Genomic DNA, 12,500 nt, shown 5'->3' on the forward strand with positions numbered 1-12,500 from the left:
ATTACGGTCTTTCAGTTGATCTAACTCGCATTTCCAACCCCATATTTTTCACTGCTCTAAGACCGTAAATTCAGTCAAGGCCATTGAGCTCGCCATTGTAACCACGGTGGCATAATTTTGTGCCTGCCCAAACGCCTTATTGCTAGATACGGTTTTTGGGCAGTCAACTTTACCTTTGCATTTCCACCTTTTCGTCAGGCGGTAAAACGGTAGTTACTGTTAAGGCTTTTGGGCAGTGGCTGATAGGCACTGTTTAGAGCGTCTTAAGTCTGTATTACACGCTACGGCTTTTGGGCAGTCACATTATCGGTCTAAAAACGTTACGGTGTTCGTGTTTTAATTAATAAAAATTAATTAATTAATATTTTTGCATATCTTTTTTTGTAGAAATAAACCTTACTCCAACCCAAGTTGATTTATGTAAAAAACGAAAAATTGAAATTTTTGACGTTACGGCCTTTGCGCAGGCACCCCTCGTTATGTGGATGTTGAGCGCTATGTAAGTAACTTATTATTATTATTATTATTATTATTATTATTATTATTATTATTATTATTATTATTATTATTATTATTATTATTGTTAATATTATTATTATTATTATTGTTAATATTGTTATTATTATTATTATTATTATTATTATTATTATTATTATTATTATTATTATCATTATCATTATTATTATTATTATTATTATTATTATTATTATTATTATTATTATTATTACCATTATCATTATTATTATTATTATTATTATTATTATTATTATTATTATTATTATTATTATTATTATCATGATTATTATTATCATCATCATCATCATCATCATCATCATCATCATCATCATCATCATCATCATCATCATCATCATCATCATTATTATTATTATTATTATTATTATTATTATTATTATTATTATTATTATTATAATTATTATCATTATTATCATTATCATGATTATTATTATTATTATCATTATCATGATTATTATTATTATTATTATTATTAATTATTATTATTATTATTATTATTATTATTATTATTATTATTATCATGATTATTATTATTATTATTATTATTATCATGATTTATTATTATTATTATTATTATTATTATTATTATTATTATTATTATTATTATTATTATTATTATTATCATTATCATGATTATTATTATATTATTATTATTATTATTATTATTATCATGATTATTATTATTATTATTATTATTATTATTATTATTATTATTATTATTATTATTATTATTATTATTATTATCATGATTATTATTATTATTATTATTATTATTATTATTATTATTATTATTATTATTATTATCATGATTATTATTATTATTATTATTATTATTATTATTATTATTATTATTATTATTATTATTATCATTATCATTATCATTATCATGATTATTATTATTATTATTATTATTATTATTATATTATTATTATTATTATTATTATTATTATTATTATTATTATTATTATTATTATATCATTATTATTATAATTATTATAATTATTATCATGATTTTTATTATTATTATTATTATTATTATTATTATTATTATTTTATTATTATTATTATTATTATTATTATTATTATTATTATTATTATCATTATCATTATCATGATTATTATTATTATTATTATTATTATTATTATTATTATTATTATTATTATTATTATTATTATTATTATTATCATGATTATTATTATTATATTATTATTATTATTATTAATTATTATTATTATTATTATTATTATATTATTATTATTATTATTATCATTATCATGATTATTATTATTATTATTATTATTATTATTATTATTATTATTATTATTATTATTATTATTATCATCATCATTATTCTATCCGTCCCGTACCTGGCATCAGCCCAGTAAACCCTTCTGGTTTCGTAATCCAGCGTCATCCCATTAGGCCAGCCGGTCCCTTTGTTGTTACGGATGTCATAGAGAATTCGCCTGGTGTTCACTTCCCCTGCCAAGGAGCAGGACTCAATACGAGGGTGGTTGCCATCCCAGTCTGTCCAAAACAACGTGCTGGAAATGGAAGGAGATAATAAATAATAAATTAATCATAATAGAAACACCTCAAGTCTGGGGAGAAGATTTTGCTGTCCCAGTCTGTCCAAAACAGTGTGCTGGAAATGGAAGGAGATAACTGTTTTAGTTTTCTCCCCCGTGGGGGTAGAAAGTTCCCTATTCAAATCTTCAACCTTAGTTTTCTCCCTCGTGGGGGTAGAAAGTACCCTATTCAAATCTTCAACTTTATCTGGTTCCATTGTTTATTCCAAGTAATTGAAAAATTTTTCCTCAAAAGTTTAAATCATTAAGCACCATTTTCACAGTGTTAATAATACACTCCAATGGGAATTGGTATGTCACAGGTCCAATAACAGATTAAAAAAACAATAGGGATAAGGAAAAAATTAACACAATGGTTTGCATTAAATAGACAAAACAAGACGCGTTCGTCCAGCCTTCTTGGCAGTCTAACGTGAACTGACAGTCATGACGTGCTTCTTCATTTGTAACCCAATTCGGAATTGGGGTACGAGGTAGAGTCATAAATTAACCATACACATAAACACCTCAAGTCTGGGGAGAAGATTTTATATTCAGGGAGAGGGGACGGGATTCATACACAGGGAGTAGGAGAAAGTATTGGACTGGAACCCTCAGGGCAGAAGATCAAGGGGAAGGCCACGAGGAACACGGACAAGAATTAAAGAAACTGATATACAGAGAAGTGGTAAGACATGGAATGAGATTAAAAAGATAGCTCAGGATAGAGAGGGATGGAAACTGTTTGTCTGTGGCCTATACCCTGACCGAGGGTGAGAAAGGCAATGATGATGAATAATAACAAATCACTTGTATAGCGCGCAAATTCCATGAATTCATGCTCTAAGGCACTTTACTTTACAGTAAAACACAAACTCACAAAGGGAAGATAAAATAAAAACTACGGCACTGGAAGCTTAGTTTGAAGAACAATAAACTAAATTAAGTAAAGACTATTTTAAACAGTTCAGTCTTTAAATTGGACTTGAAAGAGTTAAAAGTTGGAGAGTTTCTGGTTGTCGGGGACAGGGAATACCAGATTTTTGGAGCTGCATTAGAGAAAGATCTATTGGAAAATTTCGCTCTTGAAGTAGACCTTTTACAGCACTGAAAGCTTAGTTTGAAGAACAATAATCTAAATTAAGCAAAGGCTAATTTAAATAGTTCAGTCTTTAAATTGGACTTGAAAGATTTAAAAAGTTGGAGAGTTTCTGGTTGTGGGGAGGGGGAATTCCAGATTTTTGGAGCTGCATTAGAAAAATATCTGTTGGAAAATTTTGTTCTTGATGTAGACCTTCTAGTTTCGAGTTGAATGGAGATAGAGGATTGAAGATTTCTTGAGGGTATTTTGACGCTTAAGAGAGATTGGATATAGTCAGGAGCTTGTCCATGAGAGAATAACCCTAGTTCTGAAATCACTACATTGGCTTCCAATTGCCCAATGAATTGAATTCAAAGCAGCTTGCATCGCTTACAAATGCATAGGTGAGAAAATGCCCAACGAATTGAATTCAAAGTAGCTTTCATCACTTACAAATGCTTAGGTGAGAAAATTCCCAATGAATTGAATTCAAAGTAGCTTTCATCACTTACAAATACTTAGGTGAGAAAATTCCCAATGAATTGAATTCAAAGTAGCTTTTATCACTTACAAATGCTTAGGTGAGAAAATTCCCAATGAATTGAATTCAAAGTAGCTTTCATCACTTACAAATGCTTAGGTGAGAAAATTCCCAATGAATTGAATTCAAAGTAGCTTTCATCACTTACAAATGCTTAGGTGAGAAAATTCCCAATGAATTGAATTCAAAGTAGCTTTCATCACTTACAAATGCTTAGGTGAGAAAATTCCCAATGAATTGAATTCAAAGTAGCTTTCATCACTTACAAATGCTTAGGTGAGAAAATTCCCAATGAATTGAATTCAAAGTAGCTTTCATCACTTACAAATGCTTAGGTGAGAAAATGTAAGTAAAAAGCCTTTTTCCAGGAATTTGTCCTTGTGCCCAGTAGATTGCAGCTTGATACTTGCAACAACAAAAGGTTGGGGATTCAAACTTAAGTGGAAAAAATAATTTCTTCTTCTGCATCCAAATGTTGAGAGTAACTTTCTGACTAAAATAAAGAACTCAACAACTGTGTATAAACGGCCCCAGACAAAGCAAGAAAGAAAAATACAAGACAAAAAAACATCCACAAAAAATCAGTCGGCCTCGACTGGGGAGGTAGACTGAAATTTTTGGGATGGTTCGTTTCTTGTATTTTTATTTCTTGCTTTGTCTGGCACCTTTCATACACAATTATTCAGTTCTTTATCTTACACCGGTGCCTGCGCCTTAATTTCTTCATTTGAAAAATTTCTGACTAGTTGTTGAGTCTTAACTCACTCAACCCTAACACCGACTATATCCGTAGTTTACCCGGGGTTAATTTTACTCCATGCCTATTTATTACATTTTTATGAGACAAATTATAGGCATAGTATCAACACTAATGCTTTTAGTTTTTGTATGTCAATGGTAGTTGAATTTTTAAAAAAAGGTGCACATGCTAATTTTTAATACATTTTTTCCAATTTTGAAAAGTAGCGAAAAACTCTAGGATTGAGTGAGTTAATATTTCCAAATAAATTTGAATAACAATAACATACTTTTTTTTTTTTCAAAATCTCTATAACATTTTTTGGGGAAAACAAACTACTTATGACTTACCCAACCCTTGGGTCCAAAGCCAATGCTCTAGGGCTAGTCATATTCTCAGCCAGTAAGGTAGCTCGGTACGACCCATCCAACTTGGCTACTTCGATCTGATCCACATTGCTATCCACCCAGTATACAGAATCAGTAATCCAGTCCACGGCTATTCCCTCTGCCTTGGCCAGTCCGTTTTCGACGATAGGGTGAATCTTGGTCACGGCTGGAGCAGATCCAAAACAAGAATTCATTTACATTTTTTACACATAGTTTGTTGTTTCTTTTGAATTCTTTTTTTTTTTTTATTTGTTTTTGTTTTTCATTTGCTTGTTTAGTTTTCTGGGGTTTTTTTTTTTTTTTTTTTTTTTTTTTTTTTTTTGTTTTTTTTTTGTTTTTGTTTTTAAATTAAATTTTTTTTAAAATTTTGGTATATGAAAATGGTTAAATAAAATGAGTTATCCCATTTAAGATATAATTTTTGAATGAAATAAATATGAAATTGTATTATTGTATCAAATCTTATTTTAACATTCAGCTGTAGGCTTACTCCTCATCATGGTCTTCCCATAAAGGCCCCCACCCAGCAACCAATTCAGTCAAGCTGAAAAAGTATGAAATTTGAGAAAAGTTGCTGGATACCTTTCCCATATATCTGACCATAACTTCATGAAAAATCACCCGATTTACTTCAAATAAAGATTAAAATGCTCTGGTGAGGATATTCTTTCAGAAAATGCAAGAAGAAAATAAATCCAAATCCAAAATGTTCACCTCCCCACTGATTATGTTCATTCACCGACACAAATAGGTGAGCAACTTACTGTTAGCAATCATCTCCCCCTTGTAAATCTTGTCATCCAGCACGTCCGTCCAGACAATGAGAGACTTGCGGAAGTGAAAGTCAATGGCAATGGCGTTCTGCAGACTCTGGACCAGGGACACCACCGAGTTGTTGTGGAGGTTGATACGATGGATTTGGTGACGGTTGGAGTAGATAATATACACAGGCTCTTTGTCTGGGGAGAGAGAGGGGGGGAGAGAGAGGGGGGGGAGAGAAATGAAAATTGACTTCAACATAAACTTAAGCTTGAGCTTTTATATAGCGCAATATACACTAAACATGCTCAAAGCACTTTACAAAGGGTCCCTGACCAACAGCTACACATGACATGTAGAACGAGACGCGATACCTTTTAGGCGATATTACTAACGGCCAGGTACTCATTTTACACCCGAATACAGTGAGAGAGTGTGAGTAAAGAGCCTTTTCCAAGGACTCAACTATGCGCTGAGTGAGGCCCCGAACCCAGGACCTTCCGATCCGAAAGCGAGTGTCATACCACAAAGACCACATAGCCGCACGAATGTCTTCCTTTCTATGCGAATCCAATTGGTTTTGAACCCATTTTGTCAAATGATCATATAAGTGTCTAGGGGTATGACACTCGCTTTCGGATCGGAATGTCCCGAGTTTGAGCCTCGCTCAGCACAAACTTGAGTCCTTGGAAAAGGCTCTTTACTCAAAATCTCTCATCATACTCAAGTGTAAAATGAGTACCTGGCCTAACAGGCGTCATGTCTCATTCTACATGTTACGTGTTGCTGTTGGCCAGGGACCCTTTATAAAGAGGGGGGGAGAGAGACAGAGAGAGAGAGAGAGAGAGACAGAGAGAGATAGGGAGAGAGAGATAGGGAGAGAGAGAGAGAGAGAGAGAGAGAGACAGAGAGAGAGAGAGAGACAGAGAGAGAGACAGAGAGCGAGAGAGAGAGAGACAGAGAGAGACAGAGAGAGATAGGGAGAGAGACAGAGGGGGAGAGAGACAGAGAGAGAGACATACTGATAGAGACCGAGACAGAGAAAGAACGAGAAAGAGAGAGAGAGAGAGAGAGAGAGAGAGAGAGAGAGAGAGAGAGAGAGAGAGAGAGAGAGAGAGAGAGAGAGAACACCAGCAGGCTTACCATCTGGTTTACAGCTGTAGTTGTCAGGTTTTAAGGAGTATCCATCTCTACAGTAGCACCTGTGCCCCGAGACAGACAGAGAGAGAGACAGATACAGAGACAGATACAGAGAGAGAGAGAAAACACCAGCAGGCTTACCATCTGGTTTACAGCTGTAGTTATCAGGTTTTAAAGAGTATCCATCTCTACAGTAGCACCTGTGCCCTGAGGCGGTGGTGGAGCAAAGCTGACCACAAATACCCCACTGGTGGCAAATGTTGATATCTGGTGTGAAAGGGTGAAAGGTCATGGGTCAAGTCAAGCATATCAATATCAGAAACATAGCAGTTATATTTTTCAAGACTGGTAACACACAATATAAACGTTACTTTGAACTATAAACTGTAGAGTGTGTTAATCCTCGGAGGTCAAAAAGCTATTTCTTTCATTAGAAGTACTTGTTCCAAGCTATTTCTTTCATTAGAAGTACTTGTTCCAAGCTATTTCTTTCATTAGAAGTACCTGTTCCAAGCTATTTCTTTCATTAGAAGTACTTGTTCCAAGCTATTTCTTTCATTAGAAGTACTTGTTCCAAGCTATTTCTTTCATTAGAAGTACTTGTTCCAAGCTATTTCTTTCATTAGAAGTACTTGTTCCAAGCTATTTCTTTCATTAGAAGTACTTGTTCCAAGCTATTTCTTTCATTAGAAGTACTTGTTCCAAGCTATTTCTTTCATTAGAAGTACTTGTTCCAAGCTATTTCTTTCATTAGAAGTACTTGTTCCAAGCTATTTCTTTCATTAGAAATACTTGTTCCAAGCTATTTCTTTCATTAGAAATAAATATAAATCGATATAATTTATAGAGTGCAGGAATCCGACAAATCTGTTAAATGGCGATTCACAAGACATAGTATAGTTGACATGATAATTTTAAGAAAATGAAATGTTACAATTTTTAGAAAACGAAATGTTACAATTTTTAGAAAACGAAATGTTACAATTGTAGATGATCACCAATGGAATATGAAGAACGTGATTTTGAAATATTAGGGATAAAGTTAATTTCAAAATATTCTGAGAGAGAGAGAGAGAGAGAGAGAGAGAGAGAGAGAGAGAGAGAGAGAGAGAGAGAGAGAGACAGAGAGAGAGAGAGAGAGATAGACAGAGAGATAGACACAGAGATAGAGAGAGAGAGAGAGAGAGAGAGAGAGAGAGAGAGAGAGAGAGAGAGAGAGAGAGAGAGAGAGAGAGAGAGAGACAAGATAACCAATCCCACCACCACTCACCCACACAGGTCTTGTTGTCTGGTCGAAGTCGTTGGTTGTCGGGACAAGAGCAGACAAATCCATAGGGAGACCGGTGACATTGGTGTTCACAGTCGTGGTTCATACAAAGGTCATAATCTGGGGGAGTGAAATGGCTGGGATGTCATGCATGATCATTGAAGGGAGATCTTTGTTTTTTTGTTTTTAAGGGTTTTACGGCACTTGCAACACATTTAGGTCATATCAGCGCCAGTAAAAAGGAAGAAAATGGGATAGTAAAAAGTTCTAGAATTACAATTAAAGCACCCAAGAAAAAGTAAGACATAGGGGAACTGGGAACGAATAGGGATCAGATGTAGATTCCAAGATCATACCACCAATGTACTTAGTTTGAGATCACCTATGTCTCATTAGGACACAAGCACAAAATCCAACAAAAAGGAATACACTCAAATGCTTACATTATACATTCAAAATAACAAATATAATAATACATAACAGAGAGATGATTTACAAGGAAAAAAAATATCATCTCCCAAAAAATAACTATGCATTTGACTGTTTTCCTCCCAGCCAGGACTCCGACCAGGGCCAGGACAAAACCAAGTAATCTCATTCCAAGACAAGACAGAAAGCATGTTGGAAAACAGATATAAGGGGATAGAAGACACAGTATGTACCTCCCTGCCCGCTATGGGAGGTCAGGATCCCCACCCAGTTGAAGGGAGAAATAACATACAAAGGTCATAGTCTGGGGGAGAGAAATGGCTGGGATGTCATGATCATTGAAGGGAGAAATAACATACAAAGGTCATAGTCTGGGGGAGAGAAATGGCTGGGATGTCATGATCATTGAAGGGAGAAATAACATCCAAAGGTCATAGTCTGGGGGAGGGAAATGGCTGGGATGTCATGATCATTGAAGGGAGAAATAACATACAAAGGTCATAGTCTGGGGGAGGGAAATGGCTGGGATGTCATGATCATTGAAGGGAGAAATAACATACAAAGGTCATAGTCTGGGGGAGGAAATGGCTGGGATGTCATGATCATTGAAGGGAGAAAGAACATACAAAGGTCATAGTCTGGGGGAGGGAAATGGCTGGGATGTCATGATCATTGAAGGGAGAAAGAACATACAAAGGTCATAGTCTGGGGGAGAGAAATGGCTGGGATGTCATGATCATTGAATGAAGGGAGAAATAACAATGTCAAATTGAATGTAAGCTTCAATTTTAATTACAACAACAGATCAAATGAATGTTTCAGGTTTTCCCTTTATCAACAAAACAGGATGAATGAAACACTACAGATGAATGAGATAATGTGGTACTACCACACATAGAGCGCACAGTATCATCAACAATGAGGCTCTTGGCGATTTAAATTACATCAACACAAAACAATAAAGTACATGACATCAAAAAAGAAATGTTTTCAAGGATTTCTTGAAAACAGACAATGATAATAATGGATTCTCGGATGCTCTGTGGAATGGTGTTCCATACAGACAGACTAAACAAATGAGAGAAGGACTTTGTTCCCGCCTTTGTACGAATGAATTCAAATACTACTGACCACAAAGCCTGCCTTCGTCCGAGTGATCGGGGCAGTCATTGACCTGGTTGCACAACTTGCTGGGGTCTAGGCACATCGTGGGGTGCTTGAGGCAAGCGAAATTCGGCAAGGGACATTCTTTGGCTGATTAAAGAAGATATTATAAAAAGAAACAAATGTAAAATGGATGGAACTTCGGAAGACGATCACTTTACTCTCAAAAGTTTCGCTCCAGCTTGAAGAGATGCGTTTGAAAAAAACTTTATAGAAAACTTTATATAGACTTTATAGATATAAAAAACTTTATAATATGAAATTATATTTCCAACAACTGTTATGCTCAATTTAATCTAATAAATAATAATAATAATAATAATAATAATAATAATAATAATATAATAATAATAATAATAATATAATAATAATAATAATAATAATAATAATAATAGTAATAATAATAATAACAATAATAATAATAATAATAATAACCTCCCCCCCCCCCCCCAAATACAGCCTTGCTTCCTACCACAATGTTTCTCATCTGATTGGTCCAGGCAGTCGTACTCGTCGTCGCATTGCCAAGTGGAGGGAATGCACCGAGACTTGTCATCGCACATAAACTGTGTCCAGTGACACTGGGTCACTCCACTGGTCGTCGTGTTCTTGGCTGGACAATTAAAGACAAATCAATAAATAAATAAACAATAGTGATTGGGATTGGTATAAAAATAGATATGTATGGCAGCTTTAACAACGAACAATTCCTCTCTCTCTCTCTCTCTAGCTCTCTCTCTCTCTCTCTCTCTCTCTCTCTCTCTCTCTCTCTCTCTCTCTCTCTCTCTCTCTCTCTCTTTATCTATCTATCTATCTATCTAGCGCTCTCTCTCTCTCTCTCTCTAGCGCTCTCTCTCTCTCTCTCTCTCTCTCTAGCGCTCTCTCTCTCTCTCTCTCTCTCTCTCTCCTTCTCTTTCTCTATCTAGCGCTCTCTCTCTCTCTCTATCTATCTATCTATCTAGCTCTCTCTCTCTCTCTCTAGCGCTCTCTCTCTCTCTCTCTCTCTATCTAGCTCTCTCTCTCTCTCCTTCTCTTTCTCTCTCTCTCTCTCTCTATCTCTCTCTCTCTCACTTTTTTTTTTTTTTGATTTTCTTATATCTCCTCATTTATAAGGGCATACGGTCAATTGACCTGTCCAGCATTTTCCACTCTGTCCACTTCCTAATCTCACAAGAACACTGATAAACCCTGTGACCTCAAGAAGTCAGGAAGAGAAAGCTCTAATAAAAGACTAGGGTTAGAGACGATCCTTTTTTGGGATTGTGGAGGATAGCTCATACAGAAGAGGCCTGGATGGAAGAAGATGGATGGATGGATATCGGATGGCTGGATGGATGGATGGATGGATGAGTATATGGATTGATGGATGGATGGATGAAAGAAGATCGATGGATGGATGGAAGTAGATGGATGGACGGATGGCAAAGACTAATGGAATGAATGGTTGGATGGAATGAAAGACTGACGAAATGGATGGATTATTGTAGTTTTGTTTGTTTTTAAGGGTTTTACGGCACTTGCAACACATTTAGGTTATATCAGCGCCAGTAAAAAGGAAGAAAATGGGATAGTAAAAAGTTTAGAATTACAATTAAAGCACACAATAAAAGGTAAGACAAAGGGGAACTGGGAACAAATAGGGATCAGATGTAGATTCCAAGAGCGTACCACCAGTAATCTCATTCCAAGACAAAGACAGAAAGCATGTTAGAAAACAGATATAAGGGGATAGAAGACGCAGTATGTACCCCCCTGCCCGCTATGGGAGGTCAGGAACCCCACCCAGTCATACGGAAGAGAGGCACTCTCACCAGCCGGGCAGAGTTGTCGTACCAGTAAGGTCGTGGATTTGAACCCCCATCTTGCCGCTGCGAAATTTTTATTCTCTATTGTCTTCTGGCACTTTCCTACTCACTTCATTTCATGTTGTTATCAACATAAGTGCCTGCTCCACTCACAAACACTGATAAAAAAAGGGACATATATCTTCATTCAAATAATATGTGACCCTTCGCCTCAAAACGTTACTAAGTCGGGAGGACTAAGTTGCTGAAAATTGAATTTGTGGCCAGAAATATCAGACTTCCGTTGCGTTTATTTGTTTTATTCAGGAGAATGAACATCGTATCTTTGAATGCTAAATACCAGTCATTCATCATTTTGACCAGTTTAGTTTTAATTTGACTTTTTAGCATCAGGTTCATCCCGACATAATACCGTTTTGAGACGTTGGGTCACATATGCTAATTTCTTACTGCAATTGGATTCATCCGACCCGTCCAGGCAATCCTTTTTGTTGTCACATCTGTACATTTTTTTCAGGCAAGTTCCGTCCAGGCAACCAAACTCATCGTCATGGCAAGGTACACGTTCTGAAGACAGAAAGAAAGAAAGAAAGATGGGTGACTACAATAGTAAATGGACTGCTGGATATGAAAGGAAAATTTTTGAATTTATTACATAAAAAAAAAAAAAAAAAAAATTGAGAATTAATATTTATCTTAATAAGTTATTGGGGGATGAAGTGGCTGAGTGGTTAAGGCATTGCACTGTGATCCGGATGACCTGGGTTCGAGCCCCGCTTCAGGCACTTTCATTTTTTTCCTTGAGCAAGATTATTAACCCCCAATTTGCTCACTTGGGCAACAAGGGTGATTCCTGTTGACATCAGACATCTTGTTTGATGAATTATCTATATTCCATTGTGGAATGCCTAGGCGACTACATCTTATGCTGTCTTGGCAACAGGCATAATTTTGAGACAGAGCAAATACATAACGATGTGAAATTGAATGTAAGCTTCAATTTAATATACGAAAACAGATACAATGGACACTTCGGGTTTCCCCTTTATCAACAAAACAGGATGAATGAAACACTACAGACAA

The 12,500-nt window shown here is 35.2% G+C and overlaps 1 protein-coding gene across 1 annotated transcript in view; it reads right to left on the bottom strand.

Annotated features, from left to right (window-relative positions):
• Nucleotides 1–12,500, bottom strand: part of LOC144958908 (low-density lipoprotein receptor-related protein 1-like) — a gene marked incomplete in the record, with an annotated part of 328,538 nt that overhangs the window by 119,417 nt on the left and 196,621 nt on the right. Inside the window, 8 exon segments of the mRNA XM_078891197.1 lie at nucleotides 1,903–2,079; nucleotides 4,815–5,019; nucleotides 5,618–5,812; nucleotides 6,894–7,019; nucleotides 8,023–8,139; nucleotides 9,580–9,702; nucleotides 10,085–10,225; nucleotides 11,868–11,984. Of these exon segments, the coding sequence (XP_078747323.1) occupies nucleotides 1,903–2,079; nucleotides 4,815–5,019; nucleotides 5,618–5,812; nucleotides 6,894–7,019; nucleotides 8,023–8,139; nucleotides 9,580–9,702; nucleotides 10,085–10,225; nucleotides 11,868–11,984 (1,201 nt within the window).

This window comes from Berghia stephanieae, chromosome 13, assembly GCF_034508935.2.
Source record: "Berghia stephanieae isolate SIO BIC M18660-M18661 chromosome 13, UCSD_Bste_1.3, whole genome shotgun sequence".
Classification (NCBI taxonomy): domain Eukaryota; kingdom Metazoa; phylum Mollusca; class Gastropoda; order Nudibranchia; family Aeolidiidae; genus Berghia; species Berghia stephanieae.